General features: G+C 34.7%; 1 protein-coding gene across 3 annotated transcripts in view; it reads right to left on the reverse strand.

The window, feature by feature from the left end:
* Positions 1-26428, reverse strand: part of LOC150096613 (uncharacterized) — a 157016-nt gene that overhangs the window by 10387 nt on the left and 120201 nt on the right. For 2 of the 3 annotated variants that reach the window (XM_090408558.1, XM_090408560.1), the window contains exon 9: positions 16085-16483. In XM_090408558.1, coding sequence (XP_090264684.1) covers positions 16105-16483 — 379 coding nt within the window. In that variant the 3' untranslated portion in view covers positions 16085-16104. The remainder of the gene's footprint in view (positions 1-16084; positions 16484-26428) is intronic. The other variant, XM_090408559.1, reaches the window with a different exon arrangement.

Raw genomic sequence — 26428 nt, forward strand, 5'->3', positions numbered from 1 at the left:
GGGGTTCGGATAACCTCATCAATTTCAATGCTAATAAAACCCAGTTCTATACTATTTCCCATAAAAAAGAACCATTTTTCCCCAGTATCCTTTTTGACGATACCCAAATTTCCAGACAGTTTGAGATCTCTCTTCTTGGAATTACCCACACATCAAACCTCTCTTGGCTTATGCCACATCACAACCATTGCATCCTCAGCTTCAAATAAACTAGGATTTCTCTTTTGCACAAGACATTACTTCATCCCTGAACAGCTTTTAACATTATACAAATCACAAATCTGCCCAGCTATTGAATACTGCTCCCACATATGGGGTGGGGCTCCTAAAAGCTCTCACTTGACTCAATACAGAGGAGAGCAATTAGACTTATTAATGACCCATCTCTTACCAATTCTCTCTCCCCACTTTCAACACAGACGTATGGTTTCTGCAGTATATATATTCTACAAATATTTCCATGGGAAATGCTCATCTGAAATAACATTAATAATTCCTCCACTCAGTACTAAGCTTGTTGGAACACATGCAACTGCTCAACATCCCTTCACAGTACACCTAGAAACAAACAGAACAAGTTTCTTTTCCTCCTCCTTCATCCCTACAACTGCTGCACTGTGGAACAGTCTCCCACCTGCTGTTTTCCAGGGAATACAATTTACAGTCATTTAAATCAAATGTAAACAAGTTCCTCCTTTCCCAACCCACTACTCATACACGGTACTAATGTATTGGTTCAACAAATAAGTTCGTTCAGTTTATGCTGCTTCGCCTGTCGCTATTGTTGCGCTACCATGCAATGCTACTGCGCAGTTGAAAGGCGACATTTCACATAACCTTTCAGTGAATTTTCGTTTGGCCTACTTCAATTGCATGTGTAACATATTTTTAGAAATGGAAGGAAATAACGTATATTACCGGCATATTTTGCTTTTTTATTTCAAAAAAGGCAAAGGAGCTGCAGAGGCCCATAAAAAAATATGCAGCGTATATGGGGATGGTGCCTTAACAGAATGCATATGCCAAAAGTCGTTTGCCAAATTCCGTTTTGGAGATTTCGACGTCAGTGATGCACCTCGTGCTAATCGCCTGACCGAGGTTGATTCAGTGTTGTGAAGGATATCGTCGACAAAAATCTGTCACACAGTGCAGGAGATTGCTGCAGTACTGAACATATCCCATACAAGCGTTGAAAAACACAAGCTGGGATATGTTTCAAAACTCAATGTTTGGGTGCTGCATGAATTGAGTGAGGCCAATATGACTGTTCGCATATCCATCTGTGATTCGCTGTGACGCCAAGAAAATGAGCCATTTTTGAAGCGGATGATTACGGGAGATGAAAAATGGGTCGTGTACGATAACATGGTACGTAAAAGATCATGGGGGCACAAGAGCAAACCGCCGCAAACAACCTCGAAAGTGGGATTGCACCCAAAGAAGATCATGCTCTCTGTGTGGTGGGATTATAAAGGTTATTTATTTCTTAACGGTATATATTAGAACACAGAAAAATAAGTAAATAATTAATTTATTAACTTATTGCTGATATTTTGCTGGTGATATAACCAGCATCTTCAGAGCACAAAACACAATTTGTCACAATACGCGAGACTATAACAACATGGTGTAATCAACGGACTAGTTAAACAAAATTGTAGCAGCAACACAAAGACTAGAGTCCTGATTTTGGCGCCCTCTGTCTGAAAAAAATAAATAAATAATTACAGCTATCACATAAGACTAGAGTTCTAAACAGAGAAAAAACCGGTACTAGTTTTTTCTTAAGATGACTGTCTCACAGATTTTAGGCAAATTTATACAGCCATATTTGTTGAGATTTGGAGTGTGTTTCAGGGCTTCTGTTGCCGCTAAGAACAATCTCTCCGACTTGTAAGAGCTTCTGTGCAGTACTTTTGTGTTCTTCCAGTTGATCCTGTGTGCAGGGGTATCCAGAGCATGGTCTGCTAGGTCTGACTTGCCATAGTGATAATGCCGGCCGTATCTTTGGTGTTCGCTGATGCAGATGTTCACAGTTCTTCCTGTTTGACCGTAGTAGGCTTGATTACATGAGCAGGGTACTTCGTTTAGGACTCTAAGTCTTACGTGATAGCTGCAATTTTTTTTTTTTTTTCAGATAGAGGGCACCAAAATCAGGACTCTAGTCTTTGTGTTGCTGCTACAATTTTGTTTAACTAGTCCGTTGATTACGCCATGTTGTTATAGTCTCGCGTATTGTGCTCTGAAGATGCTGGTTATATCACCAGCGAAATATCAGCAATAAGTTAATAAATTAATTATTTACTTATTTTTCTGTGTTCTAATATATACCATTAAGAAATAAACAACATGTACGACGAACACATAAGTCTGTCCACTCGAATTATAAAGGTGTTGTCCACTATGAGGTGTTACCGTCAGGCAGAACGATTGAGTCAACTGTCTATTGCTCTCAGTTAACGTGACTGGCCCGTGCAATTAGCACAAAACGTCCTGAATTGACAAATCGGAATGGAGATGTCTTTCACCACGACAACGCCAGACTCCCACACATCATTAACAACCTGGAGTAAATTGTTACATCTTGGCTGGGATGTTTTGTCGCATCCTCCGTATTCACCGAACCGGGCACCTTCCGATTATGAATGGGAAAACTTTCGCTAATGAGGAGGCTGTCAAAAGACACCTGGATCGGTTTTTGCCAGTAAACCTTAGGCGTTTTATGAACGTGCCATAATGAAGTTGGTGGACAGATGGCAAGAGATCATTGATAAAGAGGGTCAATATATAACTGACTAGTATGTATCATATATATATTAAATAAAATGCGTTTCATTCCACTCTGAAAAACCAAACAAACTTATTTGCCAACCCAATACTATAGGCGGATCAACCAACCTCTTGTATATAGGCACAAAAAAACTATGGTCAAATACTCACCTTTGACATTGGTGTAGGTTTAGGTTTGAGCAGTTATTTAAATCAGAATGACTGTCTCTCTATTGCCAAGATTTGGGAAAGTCTCATCCTCATAAATGGTAAACAATAATGTCCTTCCACCATTTTAATTATTAATAGTTTTTAAATTTTATTTCAAATCACTAAATTTTAAATTTGGCCTTAACTGTATTCTTATTTTATTGTTATCATGAACTAGGTGGCATCCGATGTGTGGCTCAACTCTGTAAATAGGATTAAAATTCTTTGTTGTAGCTTTACCTTGTGATTATGCTGATGCACTGATGATAATGATCAGTTAGTTTCTGGTTGAAATATTTGCAGTAATAAAATGACTATATTCTTGTGAATAAGTGTGTATAATATAATAAATGTTATAATGGCAAATGTTCCATTAAAAGTTTATGCTTTTTATGCATTTTTTGATAGCAGAAAAAGTTGCAAATTAAAACTATGCTGCATCTGTATATATCGCTGTTAATAAAGATGCCCAAGTATGCTGTGCCGTTGCATATTGTCCCCCCCCCCCCCAAAAAAAGCACTGATTTGGAGTAATTACTTCAAAAGACTGATTAACAAAAATCGTAGAAGGAAATTTTCAAGAGGAATGCAAACAGGAGCGCACATCGATACTTGAGATAGAAAAAGCCACCAAAAACCTGAAATGTGGAAAGGCAGCTGGAGTGGATGATCATCATCGGTTGCATCAGTGTTGGGACTGGTAGCTCAGCAGCAATTTCCTCCATACTGCCCTGTCATTGGCTTTCTTCTTAACCTCCTGGTAATTCCTCAAACCCGTGCTTCTTTGACTTGGTCAAGAAAGCTTTTCCTTGGTCTGCCTCTTCTTCTTTCCCCCTCTATTTTGCCTTCAGTTATTCTTTTCACAAGTCCATCATGTCGAAGTATATGTCCACACCACCTATCCCTTCTAATTTTGATTGATTTTATTAGAGTTCTTCTTTCGTTTATCTCTCTCTCAGGACTTGCTGGTTTGATTTTTTTTTCTGTCCATTTCATTTTGTTCATGCGACGCCAGCACCACATATCAAAAGCCTCCAATCTTCTTACATCTTCTCTGCCTAGAATCCAGGTTTCACATCCATACAGTGTAAGGCTCCATATCAATATCTTTACTAATTTTTTTTTCAATTGTAGGTTGAGGTTTCCTGTTAAAATGCTTTTCATCTTAGAGAATTGGGCTTTTGCGTTGTTTATTCTTGATCTTATGTCTTCTCTTGTTCTGCCATCTTCTGTTATTAGGCTTCCTAAATATTTAAAGCTTTTCACTTGTTTTATTTGTTCCTCACTGATGTCCATATGCTCTGTATTGATAGGGATTTTGCCTGTAACAATGATTTTAGTCTTATCTGTGTTGATTTTCATTTTATATTTTTCAAGATTATTATTTAGTAATTCTAGCATTGTTTTTAACGTTCTTCTGTTTTCTGCTACAAGGGCTATGTCATCAGCAAATCTTATAAACATGACTTGCTCATCATTTATCTTTATGCCGCTATTTATTTTATCTTTAGTTTCCTGGATGGCCTTTTCAATATATAAATAAATTAAATAAAAGTGGTGAAAGTATACATCCTTGTCTTAGTCCACTCCTGATATTTATTATTTTCTCCTTATCATTGATTTTAATCTGTCCATTTTGATTTTTGTAAATTTGATAAATTATTTTCCTATCCCTCAAATCTATGCCAATATTAGTTAGACAATTTATGAGCATTTGCTGGTTTACTTTATCAAATGCTTTCTCTAAATCAAGGAAGCAAATGTAAGTATTTTGACTAAGGTCTAATCTTCTCTCTATTATTGTTCTTAAACAGAGTATTGCCTCTCTTGTTCCTTTATTCTTTCTGAATCCAAATTGGTCTTCATCCAATAGACAATCTATTTTGAATAATTTTTAGCAGAATTTTGCTAACATGTGGGATTAAAGCTATTGTTCTAAATTGGCTGCATTTGTTTGCATTATTATTTTTTGGTATTGGTATTATGGTTGATTTCATAAACTCCTTTGGTATTTCTCCTCTATCATAGATTTGGGCTATTAATTGATAGAGTAAGGTTTTTGTCTCATTACCTAGATTTTGTAGCAGTTCTATAGGAATATTGTCTACACCAGGACTTTTTCCCTTACTCATTTCTGACAGTGCTTTATCAAATTCTTCTCGCATTATTGGGGGTCCTAGATTATCTTCATTTTGATTTTCTATGCTGATATCAACATCAAGTTCGTCGCCATTATAGAGATTTTCAAGATAATTCTTCCAGTCCATTAATATATCCTCAGATTCTATTAGTAATTTTCCATTTTTATCTTTGATGGCATTGTTTTTGCTGTTCTTATTAAATTTGAAAGTCAGTTTGTTAATTTCTTTATAGGCTTTCTCTATGTTTTCTTTTTTAAATAATTCATCTATGTTATTACACTGTTCTTCCAGGTATTCTTTTTTGGCTTGTCTACATTTTCTTGTAATTTGATTTTTAACATATTTGTATTTGGCCACATCTTCTTCTTTAACACCATTAGGAGTGGATGATATCCAACCAGAAATGCTTAACTTAATTATAGAAGTTTTTATTATTATTATTATTATTATTATGTGACACCTCCAGGGAGTCCAAAGACTCATCAAGGGAGGGCATCTACTCTACCACCACTTAATCCACTAATTACAACGAACGGCATCTACCATCATCATCTACCGCCTGCCACCACCACTAGTATTTCCACAGACAATCACAAACATCCATGCCCACAGTGAGATCTGAATTTGCATCCTTCTGGCTGGAAAGCAGATATGCTAACCACTCGGCCAACCAGGCTAGCTTTGCAGTGGCTACTACACTGCATAATTAAAAAGGGTCTGGTCAGAAGGTTGAATTCCAGATGATTGGAGTAGAGCTCTCATAGTTCTCATCTATATAAAGGGATATAAAGCTGAATGTGAGAATTAGAGATATTTCTCTACTAAGTGTTCCAGGCAAGATTTATGCAAGCATACTTGAAAAGAGGTTAAGAGAAACTTGGAAAAAAACAAGCTGGATTGAGGCCAAATAGCTGGAAAAGGCATGTGACAAAGGTGCCCAGAAAAGCTTTTAAAAACACTACAAGTTTATGGGGTAAATGGAACGTCATACAGAGTCTATATTTAAGTTGTAAGTTGGCAGTTAGAATTGAAGAAAATACAGGAAGATGGTTTGATGTAAAATCAGGGGAAAGACAAGGGTGCACATTGTCTCCATTCTTATTCATTATCTATGGCATTATGAAAGAAAGTGGCATTAAACCTAATATTAGAGTCAGAAACTTAGCATTTTGTTTTCTGCAGATAATGTTGCACTCCTAAACACATCCAGTGCAAGCCTCCAAGGTTCTCTAACTAAACTATGTAACAGCTGCAACAAATTTGGCATGAAAATCACCCAATAAAAAGATCAAAAACTTTAAAAATAGGCAGGAACATAAACTTCAGCTGCATTTTCAATGGAGAACCTAAATAAAATATTTCAGCTATTTAGGCACAGTGTTTAGTGAAGATGGAAAATTTAATTTGGAAATGGACAACAGAATAAGCAAAGCTGATATGGTTGGGAGCCAATTAAATAAATTTATATGGAATAAGATAGAAATGAGCCAAAATAAATTTATATGGAATAAGATAGAAATGAGCCAAAATGCCCTAACTAGCATTGTTTAAACCATTTTTAAGTTATGGATCTGAGAGTAAGGTTAGAAATAAAGCACTGAATCAAGAACTAGACTGCAGCTTTGAGAGTTCTGAGACAAATTAGAAGCCTGAACAGATGACATCAATGGCACAAAAAAAAATGAAGATATTAGAAAGAATTTGACACGATTAGCATTCATGAATGTATCAGCAAAACTAATCTAAGGTGGTATGGCCACTTAAATGGAATGGGTGAAGATGCCAAGATGGCAGGAAAAGAAACTCAGAGAAAGACCAAGTCTAGGTGGATTGATTCAATCAGAGGTGCCTTAGAAGTAGGAAATGTTAGATATAACAATATTGGAGTGCTGACAAGTAATAGATTGTTTTGGAGGAAAATTGTTGATAGAAGATTAATAATAATAATGTAAACTTAATCATGTAGTGCTGTTATAGATGCCTTAACACTCCTTGAATATGTATCAGGAAACTGATGATGACGACGATAAATTAGAATATACAAAGTTCGACTGAAAATATCCACAATATTTTGTAGAGAATTTAAAACAAATAATCCACTATTTAGTACATCTCTAGTAGGCCTTTTGGAAATAACTTACAGCTTTCCTGTTGATTTCATTATATGCATAGCAACATTTCATTTTAGACACATTGAAAGAATGGAAGGAGGACCTCTGAGTAATAGAAAGTAAAGTCACTGGAAAAAGGTAGACTCTCAAAGAGATGGCTTTAACTATCTGAAGATCAGTTACTCCAGACACCATCAATCCATCTCATTGAGAGTCTACATTTTCCTCTTTTCCCAGGGACTTTACCTTCTATTACTGTTTTAAGGATTCCATTCTTTCAACGTGTCTAAAATACTCCAGCTTTCTTCTGTCAGTACCATTAAGGAGTCATTTAATAGTAATGATATGTTATGGCAGTTATCCAGTACTGTCCATACATTTCTTTCTCTCTATAGCCAGATTCTGCCGGATTTCGGCATTGTCAAATGCTGACACTAGAACTCTTACATTTTAAACTAATAAAAAAAAGTAGAAAATAACTTTGTGAGTGACATGATAGACTATTTTGCTTACTGTAAAAAACAATCATGTTTGGATTCTAATCTTGTGAATAGATACCATTGGTGAGGAATGGTGTGGCACATCACTGAGGAGCAGAGTGACTGTACAGCATCTGATGATGTCCAATGAACTTATGGATAGATTAAATGTTAGTAAGAATTTACACCTGATGAATATGAATATTGTTATTAAGAGACTACCAGGGAGTCAGGAACTCACCGAGGAAGGCCATACCTGTTCTTGAATTCATTCATGCTACTTGCACACACAACATCCAATGGCAATCCATTCCAATCACACACAAACTCTATGAGAGAAAAATCTAGCCATAACCCCCTTCTTGATAGCATTCACAACTTCCATAAATGCCCTAGCATCCTTTTCCCACCCACCATAAAATGAAAAATTCATAACTGAAATTCTGTATAACCCATTCAGAAGTTTGTAAGCTTTAATCATATCACCCTTCTTTTTCCTATTTGTTGGTATCTGCAGCCTACAAATCCTCAATCGGTCTTCAAAATCCTGATATCATTTTTGACATTCTTCTTTGTACTCTCTACTGTATCAGAATCACCATGGAAACCAGGTGACCAGATCTGTGTGCAATAGTCTAAGTGAGGTCTTATCAAAGCCTTGTAAAGAGGCAAAATGATTTCCTTATTTTTACATGTAAAGGTTAGTTTCAGCATTGCCATTATTCTCTGAGTTGTATTTACAATTTTTTCTATATAACCCTTGAATTTCAACTTCCTGTCTACTAAAACCCCAAGATTCCTAGCATCAGTCTCTTCAAGCATAATCCCACCAATATAATATGACATTGGATATCTAATCACACCAAAAATGCATGACTTTACAACTCCAGCCTATTCAAATCATTCTGCAAGTACTGCATATCAGCAGCACTCCTGATTACCCTACCTATTTTTACAGCATCAGCAAATAGCTGTATGTCACATGCCAAATCGTTCCCAATGTCATTAATATACAGATCAAATAACAATGGACGAAAGACTGATCCTTGAGGCACACCACTGGTTACCTTGAATCTTGCAGATTCACTCCCCCCCTCATATACCACTTTCTGATATTTGTCAGTCAGCCATACCAATAGTTTATAATCCAAACCCATATTCTCCAATTTATGAAACAGTATTCCATGCTGTATTCTGTCAAAAGACTTAGCAAAATCCAAAAGTATCATGGTGGATCTATTGCCCTTGTCTAACTCAGTGGTAACATTATTATAGAATGTGAGCAAGTTGCTAAAACATGACCTTCCCTTAGTAAATCCATGCTGTTCATTGCAAAGTAGAGATTCTCCATCAAACCATTTCTGAATGTGAGCCCTAACTAACTTTTCCAAAATCTTCATCACCACTCCTGAGATACTGATTGGTCAATAGTTGGATACATCAGTCTTTGCACCACCCTTGTGCCATGAGATTACCATACATTCTTTCCACTCCTGTGGAATCTTCCCTGTTCTGAGACTCATCTTATATAGCCTGGTCAAGGGAATAGCCAGTTCAGCTGAACACTCATTATGAAGAATTGGTGGGTGGTCATATGAGTTCATATGAATTCAGCTTTATGAAAGGTAAGTTTTAACTTAGATAATGTTGCTTTTTTACAATAAAGCAACAGTCCAGTGGTATAAAGGAATGACTATACTATGATAGTGCTGGACTTTACAAAGGCATCTGACAGGATGTCACATGGAGATAAATTACGTAAACTGAGGCAAATGGAGATGGATATGAAGCTAGTGAAATAAGAGTATAGTTGATAGACAAATATCAAAGAACAGAATCTTAGAGAAGGCAGATGCCCAGTGGTGTACCACAGGGCTCAGCTGAGCCATTCTGCACAATTCTGTGTATTTATGAAGAGAGACTTAAGTATGGGCTACAAAGATGAGCTGATAAGCAGGAAACATGGGGATATGACAAACATATGAGGAACACTGCAAAAGTAATGCCTTCGTAATACCTCTCTACACAGGAAATGTCAGAAAAAAATAAATAAAAACGATAGTTTTAATGAAGTTTCTACTTTATTTTCATACACTATTTCTCAATACACAACCATCCTTCCTTTCAATATACTTTTGCAGTATAACACAAACGTGCTTGCTCACTTCACCCTTGATGAATAACTCGAAGTTGTGGAACATCCCACCTATACCTTGGATGCTTTGCTTGTTCCTATATCCCAAGTAAAACACACATCTCTTTAGTATTCATTTTGAAAATGAACAGTTAAAGCAAATGTGAGAAAATATCCAAAATTTATCTGAAAAGTTTTATTATGACAACACTGAAAACTTGTTATATGATGGATAAAATATATTGAAAGGAAGGGCAGTTATACTTAGAAACAGAATATGAAAATGAAGTAGAAACTCAGTCTTGGTGAATGTTTTTACTACTTAAAAGACCACGCACATTTTGGCTCTCAGCAGTAACATGGCAATATTCCAGACTGAGTTTTCATTTTGGACTCATAATGATGAATCCAACTTTTGTCTCTCCAATTAGCATTTGGAGAAGAAAAGCATTGACTTATTCTTTGATAATGTTGCAGCAATCAGCAACAAACTTCCAGGCTTGACAGGCATTGTTTTTTCAGAAGCTTTTTTTCCCCCCAGATAAATGAGTTAACATCTTATATGAAGATGACAGGATTTTTTTCCTCCAGGAAATAGGCTTTTGAACCTGCAAAACAAACAAACTAGATTGGAGAGAACACATAGATTAAGAGACATAATAACATTGGTCTCACAGTCAGTTTCTTTAGCCATAATTTCTTTAAACCAAACTTGCAAATGTTTCACAAGTAAAATACTAAAGCACTTACTGAAAAAATTTTGCTGACTGCAATTGCTTTTAGCAGCAGCAGATATTTTCCACAGTACTGCAAACTTTGATATACTGCTGAACAGAATGTGGTGCTAAAAATAATGATCACAGTTTATTCAATTCTAGCAAGACTACTTATCAGTCTTAGAATCAGAAAAGATAACTGGATAGTTTGTTTACACAATCATTTGAGTTAAATGAATGATCATGTAAGTATGATGAAGGCCATAACAGCTTCAGATACAGTAATTTCTATATTATCCCATTGCAATGCTGTTAGAAAATGGGTTTTCAAACTTTTTCAGTGTTTAAACCCTATTTCAAACACTATTTTTTTTTGCAAAAAAAATGTAAAATGTTCTGCTTCTTTCAAGACAAATGGCTCAAGGTATTCGAGTGTTTGTGCTACGAAAATGAAGTTGCAGACAGAAACTCTAGATTATTACTAGATTTTCAAAGCCCTTTTAAAGTGGAGACATTATTTAGGTTTCACAAGACATTTGATTTTCACAAAAAAAATGCTGCAACATAGCCTTTGCAAGAAATCACCTAAGTAATACCTGTAGCTATTTTTCAAAGAAGGTGGATTCTAAATATTTGAACTCGGGCGTGAATATATTTCACACCAAATATCATTTTGCTTCCTTGGGATTAAAAGCAAGTAAATAATTTCTTGGTATCTTTAATATATAGTAGAATCAAGGTAAAAATCTTGCAACACACACACCTTTTACCACAATTCATGCTATGGACGAGTAATTTTTTTTATGACTAGTAGATTTTAAGAAGTATTTCTGAAGCCCAGTGTTTAATTATGAATACACATGTTATGTTTAATAATCTTTCAATTGTTTCAAACATTTTGTTATATTGGTAGTAAACACATTGAAAACAAATGCATCTTAAAATTTAGTAAAGATTTTGAAAGTTTATGGATGAGTTACAATTTTTTTTTATTGTTTATTAAATTCAAATTAGCACATTTTCACAGAATATATTGTGTAAGTGTGATGGATTCCTATATATATAAATCTGTATACATACATATTCTGAGATAAGGAAATAAAATACGGGGGGGATCGTGGAAAGGTCTGATAAGCACCTAGAACCAAAATGATATTATTATTATTTGACACCTCCAGGGAGTCCAAAGACTCATCAAGGGAGGGCACCTGTTCTACAACTATCTCCATCACTCAATCCACCAACTGACTGCCACTCAATCTTCAATTAGATGTCTAGAAAAAGATTATTTTTTTTTAAACATCTAAAAGACTCTTTATCCTTCAATTAGAGCATCTTGAGAGCATATAACCACAAGAAAGAACATACTAGTAGCAGAGTTATGAAGATAACTTATGTTATATCCTCATATGTTCTTTCTTGTGGTTATATCAGTTCCTTTAATATCATTTTTGTTCTAGGTGTTTAATTACAACTTTTCAGACCCCTTTCATAGCTGGACTGACAATCCCAGATAAGGTTAGTAATTTTGTTTTTTATGCTCTGCTCTAAAAAGGAAAAAAAGTATGTTAAGCAATGGAAGGGGAAATCTATAAATCAGTGAATTTCCACTGAATCCTGATATGGAAACCTACTTCAATCATTTCATATATATATATATCTTCATGAAAGGTAATTTTAATTTTGATCACACAATCAGCAAATTAAAAACTGACATATCAGCCACTCAATCTTCAATTAGATGTCTAGAAAAAGTAATCTGTCTAAAAGACTCTTTATCCTTCAATTAGAGCATCTTGCAGTATCAATGGCACAACTATGGATAATTAGCAGACCTTAATAATGAATTTTTGAAAGATTAACTTGCATGAGTACTCCCATCTATTCACTAAAATATTTCATATGCTACGTTTTTGTATTTTCATAAATCCATATATATTATCTCTAAATTTTCAATTACATGACTGTCTAATAAGATACAAATCAAATTTGCAGTCAGAGGATAAGTCAACAGATCACAGTATGGTGGCTGTTCTAAACACAACAATCAGACCAATACCTAGTCATCCTGCAGACGATTTGGTCTTCACTCATCTCATCATATCCATATATTGCACTATAGAAGGCAGTGGCTGCACAATCAGCAGCTGTCTTAATGTTTCTATTCTAGAGGCTTCATCACCAGAGTAATCATACCACAAGAGTTATTTGGAAATCATAATTATCGTAAATAACATTTATTTCAGGTATTTTCTGTCAAATTATTTTTGCTTTGGTTTTATTATATCTAAAACTAATCCCAACAAAATAAACAAAAACCTAAAAATTAATGAATTTTCAAATGTAGACAACTTCTTAGTGTGCCTACATTTTTAAAAGAGATATTTAATACGGCTCACACATGTGAAAAAATACAGAATTTTTCGAAAAATTATATATTTCATAACATGAATCCTAAGAATGAGTCATGAAGAATGTGCTTACATGCTCATGTTGCAGTTGAGTTAATAGGATTACACTATTAGAGTTCAAAAGGAACAACTGGAAAAGTTGTGGATTAAAAAAATAAAATAAAAAAAGTCTATCTTCAGGCTAGGCTACCTGAAGGTAGACTTAAATTCTGGTCAGCAACTGGCAAACTTGTTCTAACCCCTTCTTCAACCAGTTCGAGTTAATTGATTTCTGGCATGGGCAAGCATGTCTTTTCCCCAGTAAACTCAAGAAAATCAACCATAGGACTCTCACTATATATTAGACAATAACATGTGTGGGTTAGGTACCAAGAGAAGGCAGCACATGATTGTCAGTCTCTTCATTGGTTTCCACTTATTAGTGGTAGTCTTGGGCTAGCCATCTTTGGTTCTGTACCTAGTGTCAATAGCATAGAAAGCAAGGCCGGATTTGCTGGATTCCAAAAATGCAATGTCTTGATGTTCTTGGATTCTAGTCTAAACTGAGTTGCTAGTCTGTCCAAAATAACAAAGATGACATGAACAAGGTACTTAATAGACACCTGGAAGTGTGTGTGTGGGGAGGAAAGCAATGTATTCGCTATAGATGGTAAGATGACAATTTCTGAGCCAGTTTGAAAGAATTTGTGAAGAATCTGTGCTACTTGTTCAGAGATTCCTTTAGGTAGGGTATTGAAATTCTTCTCATATTGGAGTGTAGTCTTGTCGATGGATGATAATTATCAAAAACTTTTTGAATGTTAGTTTTGTTATATCCATTAGATATCACATGTGAAAAGACTTCACATGTGATATCTAATGAGATATATCTTCACATGAGATCAAGAATTTCAAGACTATGTTGCATTTTTGATTGTTTTTTCATTATTTTCTTTGAAACACTATGCAATTGTCTGAACCTTAATTGCAATGACTTGTATGCTAATGTAGAACAAGTTTTGGGAAGTGATTACTATTAACTTCATTTTATTCATTTTTTTAAAAATCTGAACGAACTTTGACAATTGTTCCTTTGAATTCTAATAGTGTAATCCTATCAACTCAGCTGTGACCGAGACGCAAGCTAGTAAGCACATGCTTCAAGACTCATTATGATTCATGTTTTGAATGTAGTTACCTTTCTCCTTATGATGACGTCTGTGTTAGAATGGATGAAATATATCGGAGTTTATGAATAAAATTCAAAATTCTTTTGAATTCTTCATTATTTTCTTTGAAACACTATGCAATTGTCTGAACCTTAATTGCACTGACTTGTATGTTAATGTAGAACAAGTTTTGGGAAGTGATTAGCGATTACTATTAACTTCATTTTATTCATTTTTTAAAAAATCTGAACGAACTTTGACAATTGTTCGTTTGAATTCTAATAGTGCAATCCTATCAACTCAGCTGTGACCGAGACACAAGCTAGTAAGCACATGCTTCAAGACTCATTATGATTCATGTTTTGAATGTAGTTACCTTTCTCCTTATGATGATGTCTGTGTTACAATGGATGAAATATATCGGAGTTTATGAATAAAATTCAAAATTTTCTACATGAATTGTATGCCCACAGCTCATAGAACCGGGTCTGGTAGCTTGCCAAGAAAAGTCAATTCATGCTGAGGGTGAGAAAGAAATAAAGAATGTACGAACTGGTCACAAGCAAAATCACGTGCTTTAAAGGTAAATTTTCCAACTGTTGTACAAGCAAAATAGTTACCACTTTAAAAATTAGAATTTTCATAAACGAAAAGCTAATTTTCCAACGTATAATAATAAACACTCATCCCACAAAACACATTGATTACCCTATTATCAGAATGGATTCTCCTTCTTCTAACATGCAAAGAAGTGTCAAAGGGTCTTGCATCTGTGGGCGTACAGTATCTATAAATGTGTCTAGTGCTTGCACTTAAAACAACTGACATGAGTTTCATCATTTTTGAAATGTTTGTAGCTGACAAAATTTGTAAGGTTTATAATTTGCCAAATTATGGAAAAGTAGTAGAACTCTAATATGATCTGATGCTCGCTTGCAACTTTACTACCATATCCTGCCATGACACTATGGTATCAATTGCCAATGAGATGAAGCAAAGATTCATGGGACTTAACTGAATATATCTGAAACTGCAATAATACAATCTAGATATTATTTAAAGGTAAAGGCAACTGTAATTTTATTATATATCACTTAGATAAGTGAGTATCTATCCCATTGAAAAGAGAAATGCACACTAAGTTTCTAAAGAATTAGTCTAATTATTTTCAAATGCAAACTATACAATTCCGATATTACTGGGGGGGGGGGGGGGGGGTGAAAATAAGATTCAAAACTTAAGTTCAAGATTTCAAATCTTGAGAAAGGGAAGTTCATCATATACCTGCTATACCATACCGAAACCAGCTAACCCATCTTTAGCTGATGTGTTTAAATTATGGAAAAAGCAATACTGTGATAGTAGACACAGGAAACTAAAGCAGTTTAATAAAATAATAATTCAAAGTAGCTAAACAAAAGTCATGGGAGGTAACATAAATGTAAATAAAAATTTGAAAATAATGATATTTTGGAGCAATTACTTTTTTTTTTTTGTGGGGGTGGGGTAGAATTAAATGAGGCAAAAGGTGACACAGCCATAGAAAATGTCATTTAGAAACCTGAAATTAGTAGTTCTAAATGTTTTGCATTTGCTACACAGCATAATCCATAAGACTTGTTCCCACCACTTGCTCTTAATAGGCTCAAATGGCCTGTGATCAAGTAACTTCGCTCCATTAGAAACCTAATTAACGCTACTAATTTTGAAGTATGTATAGGCAAGCAATTAAAAGAGAAAGAAAGAACCACGTGAAATTAAATTATAAAAAGATGAACATGTAAAACAGTATCACTAGATTATATCTCACTTGAGAAGCTCATCTAATCTATAGAAATCATTCCAAATGTTAAAATATTTATTATTTTATTTCATTCAAATCTTAAATATAACATACTCAGAACACATTAAACAGTTTTTTTCTAAATTAAACATCTAAATAGTATTTAAAATAAAGTGCCTTACCTTTTTAAGATAAATTATCACTAGGTATGGAGTGGAATAAATGCAGGTAACTCAGGTTTCTTCCTTAATTTAGGTATACATTCATACACTTTGCTTTCTTTATTATTAAGACATATGTCTGAACACTGAACAGAACGAGTTGCTTTAAGATGGTTAGACTGAAATCTTGTAGCTGAGTCATTAACATGTAAATTAACCTTTTCTTCTTCTTCTTCTTCACAATTTGATGGCAAACTTGATGTAAAATACCGACCAGTATTCCATTCTTTGGAAAGGTTTCTGTCTTCTAGTAATTCAGCCCCAGTATGTTGTGCTGATTCTTTATGTACATTTGTTTTTAGTGGGCATGCTTTTCCTTTTGTCTCGTTGCTTTCCATATCTGATATTTCACTTCTGCTGCTGAAGTTTTCAACACAAAATTACCATTAGGATATAAATCACAGAAAATATAAAATAAATACCAGGTAAAAATAAAGTAATTTGAAGAGCTTGCACTAATAAGTAAGGCAATTTGCTAAAGAACTCCCTTGCCTCTTATGAAGTCAGATTATCTGTTTTATGATACACTTTCTATTGGAAAAATATTTTATATATCATAATTTTATAGATATAATGTGGCAGGATTTAATTTTTTTTTTTTTTAAATGTGAGATTTCATTTGATATTACATGTAACAATAATAGTCAAATGGGTATATAGCAGCCTCTCACTACAGCACACAATGCTATAACAAAGTGCTGAAAAGCCTACTAATGCCCGATAAGTAAAGTACTATGCTAAAAAAATATCACCATAGCAAACCATTCCTCTTGCTAAAGTGTGTTCTAGTGAATCTACTACATGTCACAAAAATTCTGAATGTAAATTGCAATTTAACAAGAATCCAAAATGGATAACTCAAGTTTTTTAAGATATTTGAATCAACCACTCTTTCATCTTATGTGAATCTTAACCACAAAATATTGTTAGCCTATAGTACACTAATTAGTATTAGTACCATGGATAAGCTAATGTTTAGATAATTCAGAAACTCCACTCTTGACCACATGCATTTTCAAAACACACTTCAGGCATCCAATAAGCAGGATCTTATACTGTGTGATTAAAGTCCTTTACCAAATAGACATTCACATGATTGTCCATTGTAGGATTTGCACCCACATACTGTGTTTCTATAAACTCTTATTACTCTGGAATGTGTTTAGAGCTACAGTATAATTAAACACATTTTTGCTGCGCAATGAAGCAAACAGCATAAATTCAGATTAAATCCTACTGAATTATTGAATCGTATTGTTATATGAACTTATATATATAATGGAAGAGCACAGAACAATAGGATTTAATAACAATGCATTTTACAGATGCTTGAAATGTATCCAATCTGTATGTTAAAAGATGCCGCTGAAATATTAATCCGAATTTATATCATTTTCTCAATTAAAATGCATTCTTAAACAAAAACGATAGATAATAACATGACATTTTCAAAATGCTGCAAATCATTTTAGGTGAATAATAGAAAATCAAGATTTTCAGTTTCATAAGAAGACATTAAAATAATCAAAATAATTGGAAATAAAAAATATACTTCGCCAGAAAATGTGCATGGTCATGGGTGTTGACATAATGTACAAAATGTGGCAAAACACAATTAGAATAGTGAACAAATTAATTTGAACACTCACATTCTAAAGAAAAATTTTAATTTTGGAAAATAAGTACAAAAATTAAACTCTAACTTTACCTAATTATTTATGTGCTCCTCTGTTCCTAATAAGTTCATTAATTTGCTTAGGCATGGACTCTACCAATGCAGAACACATTTTTCTTATTTCTATTTCGAAACCATACTTTTATAATGGATTGTATTAAAATATCCTTTATATCACAATTTAATTTTCCAAGGCACACAAATTTTCCATTGGGTTAATGTCAGGAGAGTTACCTGGCCAATGAAGCAATTGGGTATTGTGATTTTTGTGGAACTCGCATTTTTTTTGAAGTATGGCATGGAGCAAGATCCTGTTGGAAGATGAGTTTTTTTTTTTTTCCCTTTCTGGATCTGTGGGACCACTCTATTCTCCAATATTTTTATGTATTGGTCACTTTTCATCATACAGTCAAAAGGCAAAAGCGATCCTGGACCATCATCTGTAAAACAACCTCAGAACATCTTTTTTAGCTGGGTGTTTAGGAACTTGCTGAGGGTATGAGGAAGAAGTCCTCTCAGCTGCTGATTTTTAAACGTAGAGTACTCACTCTCCTTGGACAAAGAAATGGCTCGCACTGAGAATACAACCTTCTTCTACTTCTCAACAGTCCAATCTTTGTACACTTTTGCCTGCTGGAACCCCTTTTTCTGCATAGCTTTCGTCAACAGTTGTTTCTTATTTTGTCTGTGGGCAGTCCTCCCTGCTTCTGACAATCTTTGACGGACTATCATGTTAGAAACAATCCTACTAGCTGCCAAGTCTCTGTTTTAAGTCTACAGCAGACAATCTTAGATTCATTTTGCTTTTCCTAACTAGTAAATGATCTTAAGTAATTGTAGTTTTCCTTTTTTGCCCACATTTTCCTTTTGTCAGGAGAAAAAGGTACCAGTCTCCCTAAACCTCTTTAAAATCACATTGTTAATGTACCCAAATATTTGGTTTAGGAACAATAACAGTACCCAAACTAATACCACACTCACTGGCAGTTTGTCTTTGAGCCATGGATGTGTGCTGAGAAAGAGTACATATTTTTGAATGCTTTCTTGGAGATGTATCCATTTTATAGCTACACAAAATGAAAACATAATATTAATAAACATCATAGATGGTTAAAACATGCAGCAATCAACCAAAATAATGAACTAAATCGAAAGTAGTAAACCGAAACCAAAATTATTTTGAACTGAAACAAAAACCAAAAACTTGATGAAAATTCGGCTGGTTCGGATTAATTTGTTTACTACTGTACTGCTGGTTGCTATCTCATCATCCCAGTCTGTCGTTCGTCATAATTAAAATCACCCATAATGATCACCCTTTTCCCATTTTCTTGGCTCATTTACTTATACATTTCCTGGTCACTACCCTCCACATTACCAGCTTTATAGCAACATCCAATGTTGTATTTCATTCTATTCATCTCTATCTCACATCATACTGTCTCAAAACCACTTCCACTATTTCTCCCTTGATCTCTTTTTTTTTGCGTGGACATAGTTTCTATAATTGATCTCTAACTCCCTTTTTATTCTTTCTATCTTCACAAAGTACATTATACCCTTCCATCTCTATTTCTGTCAGGATGTTATCTGCATCCAATCACGTCTTACTATTCCAACAATTTTTGAGTGAATGAACTCAATCAATGCAACCATTTTATTTCCCATGTTTCTGATCTTTCTAGCATTCGTTATGCTAGAAATTCAATACAAACATAACTTATAATAAATTTAGTTTAATCCTATAATTAAATCAATCTTGGATTCATTTTGTGTGACTATAATAAATTAAACTAAATGTATTATAGTCTAACCAAGTGGAAAAAAACTACCAACATATGTCTCTAAATCCAGAGTAATTTAATAATGAGGTGAAACACCTTTTGGCAACTCTTATAGGTAAAGACTTCTCCATTGCTTGCACCTTGGTATCACCACCTCTGGATCTGGCTCCCACTGACGAGACCTCAATAAAGGTCAAAACCGTTCTGGGTAGTGGCCCTTCCCTTAATGCATAGCATTATGGGAGATACTAAGACAAGGAGTGATGAGAGCTTGGTCCACCTTTACCATCAGTTGCCTCAGTCCTGAAGATACTTCAAGTGCAAACTTTGTTTGCTTACACTTGAATAAAGGATTAAACTAAATTTATTATAGTCTAACCAAGTAGGAAAAAACTTCCAATAACTTATTATTCCTGGATCTATAACAGGTTTCAATAACATCACTTATTAGATATGACTTCTCCATACTTTCTTTGAGCCATTTTTTAATTCTTTACTCATCCCAGAACCTTCTTCAAATCCAACTGTTTTCCCTACATCCCAGGTAATTTCCTTCCATTTTGTCTACACATGCATTCACCATTTTCTTGGTGCACAACCTTTCTCGCGCTGTGTTCCCGTTCACCCTAAGTCTCCCCTGTTTCCTTGTTTGTCTTGCACACTTGTTCTCTCCACTTTTGCTACCCACTTATTAATTTATAAGCAACACTTCAGTCTCTCCTCCCTTACTCTCTCGCTTTTTTTCACATTGTTTCTTACTTGCTCAGATTCATTCTCTGCACTCATAACTCTCCCTTCCAAAGAGCTTCCATAGCTCAGTCAGTTTTGACCGAGCTATGGTTTTGTACATGTGCCACTGCTACTTATCTTGGACATTAACGATATTGGGAATGGTCTACTAGGTACAATCAGATTATTTGCTGATGATACAAAGTTGGAGATGGTGATAAAGGACATACCTGAGACAGAATCCCTGTAAGCAGATTTGAATAGGTTGGTTCTATGAGCATATGATAATAAGAATCAGTTTAATGTTGCTAAGTATACAAGAGACTTAGCAACAATGAACAAACACTCATTTTTATGATTATTACTACATGGGAATCTTGATGGAGTCCAAAGACTCGTTGAAAGAGGCTCACACTCACCATTATTCACACAATACCCATCATATTCCCTCCTTAAACTCATTAACTGACAAACCACTTGCAACAGACTTTGTCAACAAATTCCTCCGGTAACTTATTCAACTACTCTTTGAGTACAAAAAATATCCAGATTTTACATTCTTGTTAGCCATTCTTGCACAATTTCTAGGAAACCCTTATTCTCTTCTGTCATGAACTGAAAAATTTCTTCAGTGTCTACTCTACAAAACTCCCTTGACTTATATGTTACCAAAACCTCAACTAAATTAACAACAAACCTTCAGCCTATTTTATTGAACACCACACACCAGTTACCATTTTGGTTACTTGCTCTTGAATCCTGTCCAACACATCCTCAAGAAACCCAGGCCAAATATGTGAATAGCAGTCCAGATGATGCCATCTCAATGCCTAACAGCAAAGAATAACCTTATTTCTACTTGTCAGTGTGCTTGTCTTTCATTTGCATTATCAATGTTACTTGTGGATTTTGAACCAAAAAACATTGCTGGGTGATTATTATATTATTAATGCAGATAATGAACCTAGAATTGATAGCACACAAAGTTTAAGGGGTCCACAGTGCTAAGAAAGTCATACACTGAATAACCACAATACTAAAGAGAACACTTCTACAAATAAGGAAGTTATTCTTCCACTTTGATAAGACCATATTTGGACTACTATGATCTCATATGGTCACCTAGCTTCCATGGAGATAGCTAAAAAAGATTGTGGTGGTAACAAAGATAATATCTAGACTATAGAATTTTGAATAGGAAGGCACATTGAGGAAATGTGGCATTCAATATTAAAAAAAATTGAAGAGGAATATGATAGAAACATACATGTTGGTTAAAGGATATTACAGCATAGATACAAGCGAGAGATTTCAGCTAAAGTTGTCTTCAGGTGGAGGTAAAACTTGAGATCATTCCTGTAAGCTGAACAAAGGTGTGGTTAGGAAGTACATGAAGGTCCAGGTTCCTCTCATAGCATGTGGAATGGGCTATGTTCGACATGAATTATTGGTGAACGTGTTAAAAAAGTATTTAGCCATGAGTGATTAAAAGGGGCATTCCCTCAATGAAGTCCATTTAAAATCTATAAATCTAAGAACTTTTTCCAGCCAACAACAAATGCTATCCCCCCCACCTCTTTCAGATTAGTAAAACAACTGATGACTTCATTTGGAATGAAAAAAATATACAGATAGAGGATGCAACTATGGGTTCTCCCCCTCTCATTTCTCCTGGCCAATTTTTACATGGAACATTTTGAAAAAAGATGCTCTTGAAACCACCATGCTTAAACTTTCCATCAGTGCAAGATAGACTGATGTGTTCATTTAGCCTTATTTCAGATTAATTACTCTTCAACTTCAACAGCCCAGCACCTCCGAATCCAATTTACTACAGAAAATGAAGTGCTGCCTTTCTAGACAATTTTTATCATCATAGTCTTCCTAATGGTACACCTTCTTTCACAGTTGACAGAAAACTCACTTGCTCATCATTCTTCCCCCTCACAATAATCATCATCATCATCAAATTCATGACATGTACCCTCAAGGGGGTGTTCAGGATATGATAGCACTACATGAAAAATTTACATCATTACTACCTTCCTATCTACAATTTTCCTCCAAATCAGTCTGTTACTTGTCAAGACTCCAACATTACCAGATCTTATATTTCTATCGTCTAAGACACTTTGTACCGTATCAATCCACCTACCTCTTCGTCTTCCTCTGGGTCATTTTCCTGCCAACTTGGCAGAGAACACTTGTTCTGCTAATCTTTCCTCGCCCATTCTGTTTAAGTGACCATACCACCTGAGATTAGCTCTGCTAATGCATTCCTGGATGCTGACAATGTCAAGTTCTTTCCTAATATTCTCGTTTTTAATATGATATTGCCATTGATGCCATCTGTTTATGCCTCTAATCTTTCTTAGGACTCTTCTATCTGTGGTCTCTAGTCTTTGGTCAAGTGTTTTACTTCTGACCCAGCTCTCAGATCCATAAGTTAAAACTGGTTTGAACACTGTCTTGTATACAGCAAATTTAGTGTTCCGACTAATTTCTCTCTTATCCCATGTGAATTTATTCAATTAACTTCCTACCATACCAGCTTTGTCGATTCTGTTGTCTATTTCCATATTTAATTTACCATCTTCACTAAAAATCCTGCCTAAGTAGCTGAAATGTTTTACTTGTTCCACAGGTTCCCAGTTCACAACACAATTGACATTTTCAACAATTCTACCCATTTTCATTGTCTTTGTCTTTTTAATGCTAACCTTCATACCATATCTATCACAACAGTTATTCAATTTAGTCAGGAAATCTTGCAAACTTGTAGTGGATTTATTTAAAAGTATAACATCGTCCGCATAAAGCAAAGAGCTGATGTTTAACATCTCCAATTCTGATATCATGTTTAATACAACTTTCCTACATAATGTGATCTATATAGATAATGTACATCCTTGTCTCACACCAGATTTAACATTAAACCATCTTCCCGTACTTCCTTCAATTCTAAATGCTGACTTAAAACTCAAATACAGACTAAGTATTGCTTGATATAATGCCGCATTGACACCATATAACTGTAGCATATTGAATAGCTTCTCTCTTGGCACCTTGTCATAAGCCTTTTCCAGATTGACAAAACTTAAATACAGATCTTTGTTATATTCCCATGCTTTCTCAACTATTTGTCATAAAGTGAAGATATGATCCTGATAGCCTCTATTTAGCCTGAATCCAGCTTGTTCTTCACCAAGCTTTTCTTCCACAATTCTTCTCAACCGTTTCTCAAGTATGCTTGCAGAGATCTTGCCAGGTTTTCGTCCCTCTGTCCAGGCTTTCTGAACTATGCAGTGCAGCCACTGTGAGACTTTTATATAACTATACTTCAGCATTTCTGGTCGAATATCATCTACTCCTACTGCCTTTCTATTTCAAGCCTTTGATGGCTTTTTCTACTTGAAGTATGGATACGTATTCCTCACTGTATACCTGTTGAGTGTTTTTTACCACTATGCTATCACTGCTTGTTTCATTTAGCAATTTTTCGAAGTAATTACTCCATACTTCAAGAATATCTTTTTCTCCTGTTTTCGTGTCACCTTTATCATCTCTAACTCCTTTTACAGCAGTTTTTCCTCCATTTCCAAGCTTCTTCAACAACTTCCAGAATATCTTACCACCTTCTTGATATTTATTTTCTATGTTCTTACCAAAGTCCTCCCATGACTTTTGTTTAGCTAGTTTTACACAGTGTTTTGCTTTCTTACATTTGTCTCTGTATTCTCTAAGAGAAAAAGCTGACTTATTTGCCAAGAACTTTTGATATGCTTTCTTCTTTTCCTTCACTGCCTCTTTAACTTCCTGTGTCCACCATTCTTTTCAATATGAAATTCAATTTTATCCTGCTCAAGACTAAATAGTGATCGCTTCCAATTTCAAATCCTCTGTACACTCTAGTGTCCAGGGAGAAAACATCACTATCAACAATAACATAATCAATGAGACTTTTCTTATTCCTTGCCTCTTCTCTCCATGTGAATTTGTGCACATTTTTATGTTGGAACATTGTGTCAGGAATAACATATCCTGAGCAGAAATCCAACAGGTATTTGCCATTATTATTAGCTTTGCTCTTTCCTCCAAATTTTTCCAAAATATTTTTGTATGTCTGACAATGATTTCCTACTCTGCTATTTAGATCCCCAACAAGGACCATATTTTCCTTTTTCATTGTGTCAGTTGCTTTTTCTAAAGCATCAAAAATTTCCCCCACTTCTACCTTAGTAGAACCTTCTGTGGGAACTGGACAATAAGTCTTATTGTCCAGTTCCCCATTCTGATATTTGCCCACATCACTCTACTTGAGATTGCCTGCCATTCAAGAAGATTAGTCCCTCGTATTTTGTGTTGAATACTATGGCTACTCCTTCTTTTCGTTGATTGTTATTGCCTGAATATAACATTTTGTATTTATTGCTCAGAAAGATCTCACCAGTTTTTGTCTTTTTTGTTTCAGTCACCCCTATTATGTTGATCTGGTACTTATCTAATTCCTCAGCTAGCTCCATTTCTTTGCCATTCAGGCTTCTTATGTTGATAGTACCGGTTTTTAACTCTGGTGATGTTGAATTGGGGTGTGCCAAAACCATCAATATTTCTAAACTTTCAACTAGACTTCTTCCACAACTGAATTTAACCAAATCCTTCTTATCTATTGTCTACAAGTCTAATAGAATTCACAAATACTTATTCCTTCCTCCATTCCATGGTCCTTTAAATATACAATTATAGTGATGTTATTATTACTTCCTACATCCAGGGCACCTCATCTAAAATGACTAAACTTCAAAGAAATTAATATCTGCACTGCTATCAAGCCCTGTATCACCTGATAGCTCTTATCTGCCTTAATGACCCATTCCTTCTACTCTCCATTCCAGGTGTATGCAAAGTTCCTTGTAAAAAACCCAACATCAATACACATGACTGTGTGAAACTCCTAAGATATGAGAAACTCTGAGATCTATCATCCAACGACAATGCTATCTACCAGTGCTTACAGAAAACTTCCCTCCTAGGACTTTAGGCTATAAAGTAACTGCTTTTGCTTGTGTTTAATGCTATCATTATATTATTAAACCAAATAATGGAGTTTCAACTAAACTTAAGCCATATACACAACAGCATTAGATGTAAACAGTGAAACTGTTTTTAGCATTGCTTTACAAAAAAAAAAAAAAAAAAAAAATTTGCTAAACTTTGCTTTCTGCAGTAGTTTTCAGGCTTCTAAATAAGAAAATGAGCACAGAGTGCATTTATAAAATATAAGAAAAAATTTACCTCATGAATTTAGAATATATTTCTCTATTACTAACTTTCCTCTAGACCAGTTTCAATGACATTACATGATCCAAAACTTCAATTTTGGCTTCAGGGGAAAATGAGAGTAAAAATTAGATTGGCATCATTGAAGCTAAGCAGAATCCAGGATATAAATTATAAGAGAGTATAAGAATTCACAAACAGAACAGTGCTTATCTCAGAAACTGATTTTTATCCAGTTTTTTATATTATACATTTGTAATATTCTATATCACAAAAAAAAAAAATGAAATTATTGCATTATGAATGCAAAATATAAACTTTTATTCCGACTCAGCAATTATTTTTGCGCATATAAAAAGCGCAAATTTTTTCACTAATCCAATTAGCAGCTTTCTGATGAAGATCTCTATATCATGCAGTCTATAACTATATTTTACAGATTTCTGATGGAGTCCACAACACCCCCCCCCTCACTCACTCACTCACACACACACACACACACACACACACACACACACACTTTGAGAGATTTATTCTATGCTTTCACTGCTTTTTTCTAACTCTTTAACACAAACCATTATATCTCTTCCTCTAAAGATGAATCTTAGCATTCATTGGTTTTCTGAACACTACTGAGTATCAGAGATTATGTCAGCTTCTTTTTGTCTCCTAGTACTACAAAAGTCTGGCAATACAGCTAGCCAGTAGTAGATAACGAAAGCATATGGGAGACCAAAATTTGTATTTCTACTTGCAATTGAGATTTCTGAACTCTTAAAACTAATATTCAATTTCTGCATTTATGTAAAATAAGCAAGCCTGTTAATTATATTATAA

Source organism: Typopeltis vanoorti, chromosome 18, assembly GCF_054136105.1.
Source record: "Typopeltis vanoorti isolate ZY-2024b chromosome 18, IOZ_Tvanoo_1.0, whole genome shotgun sequence".
Lineage (NCBI taxonomy): Eukaryota > Metazoa > Arthropoda > Arachnida > Uropygi > Thelyphonidae > Typopeltis > Typopeltis vanoorti.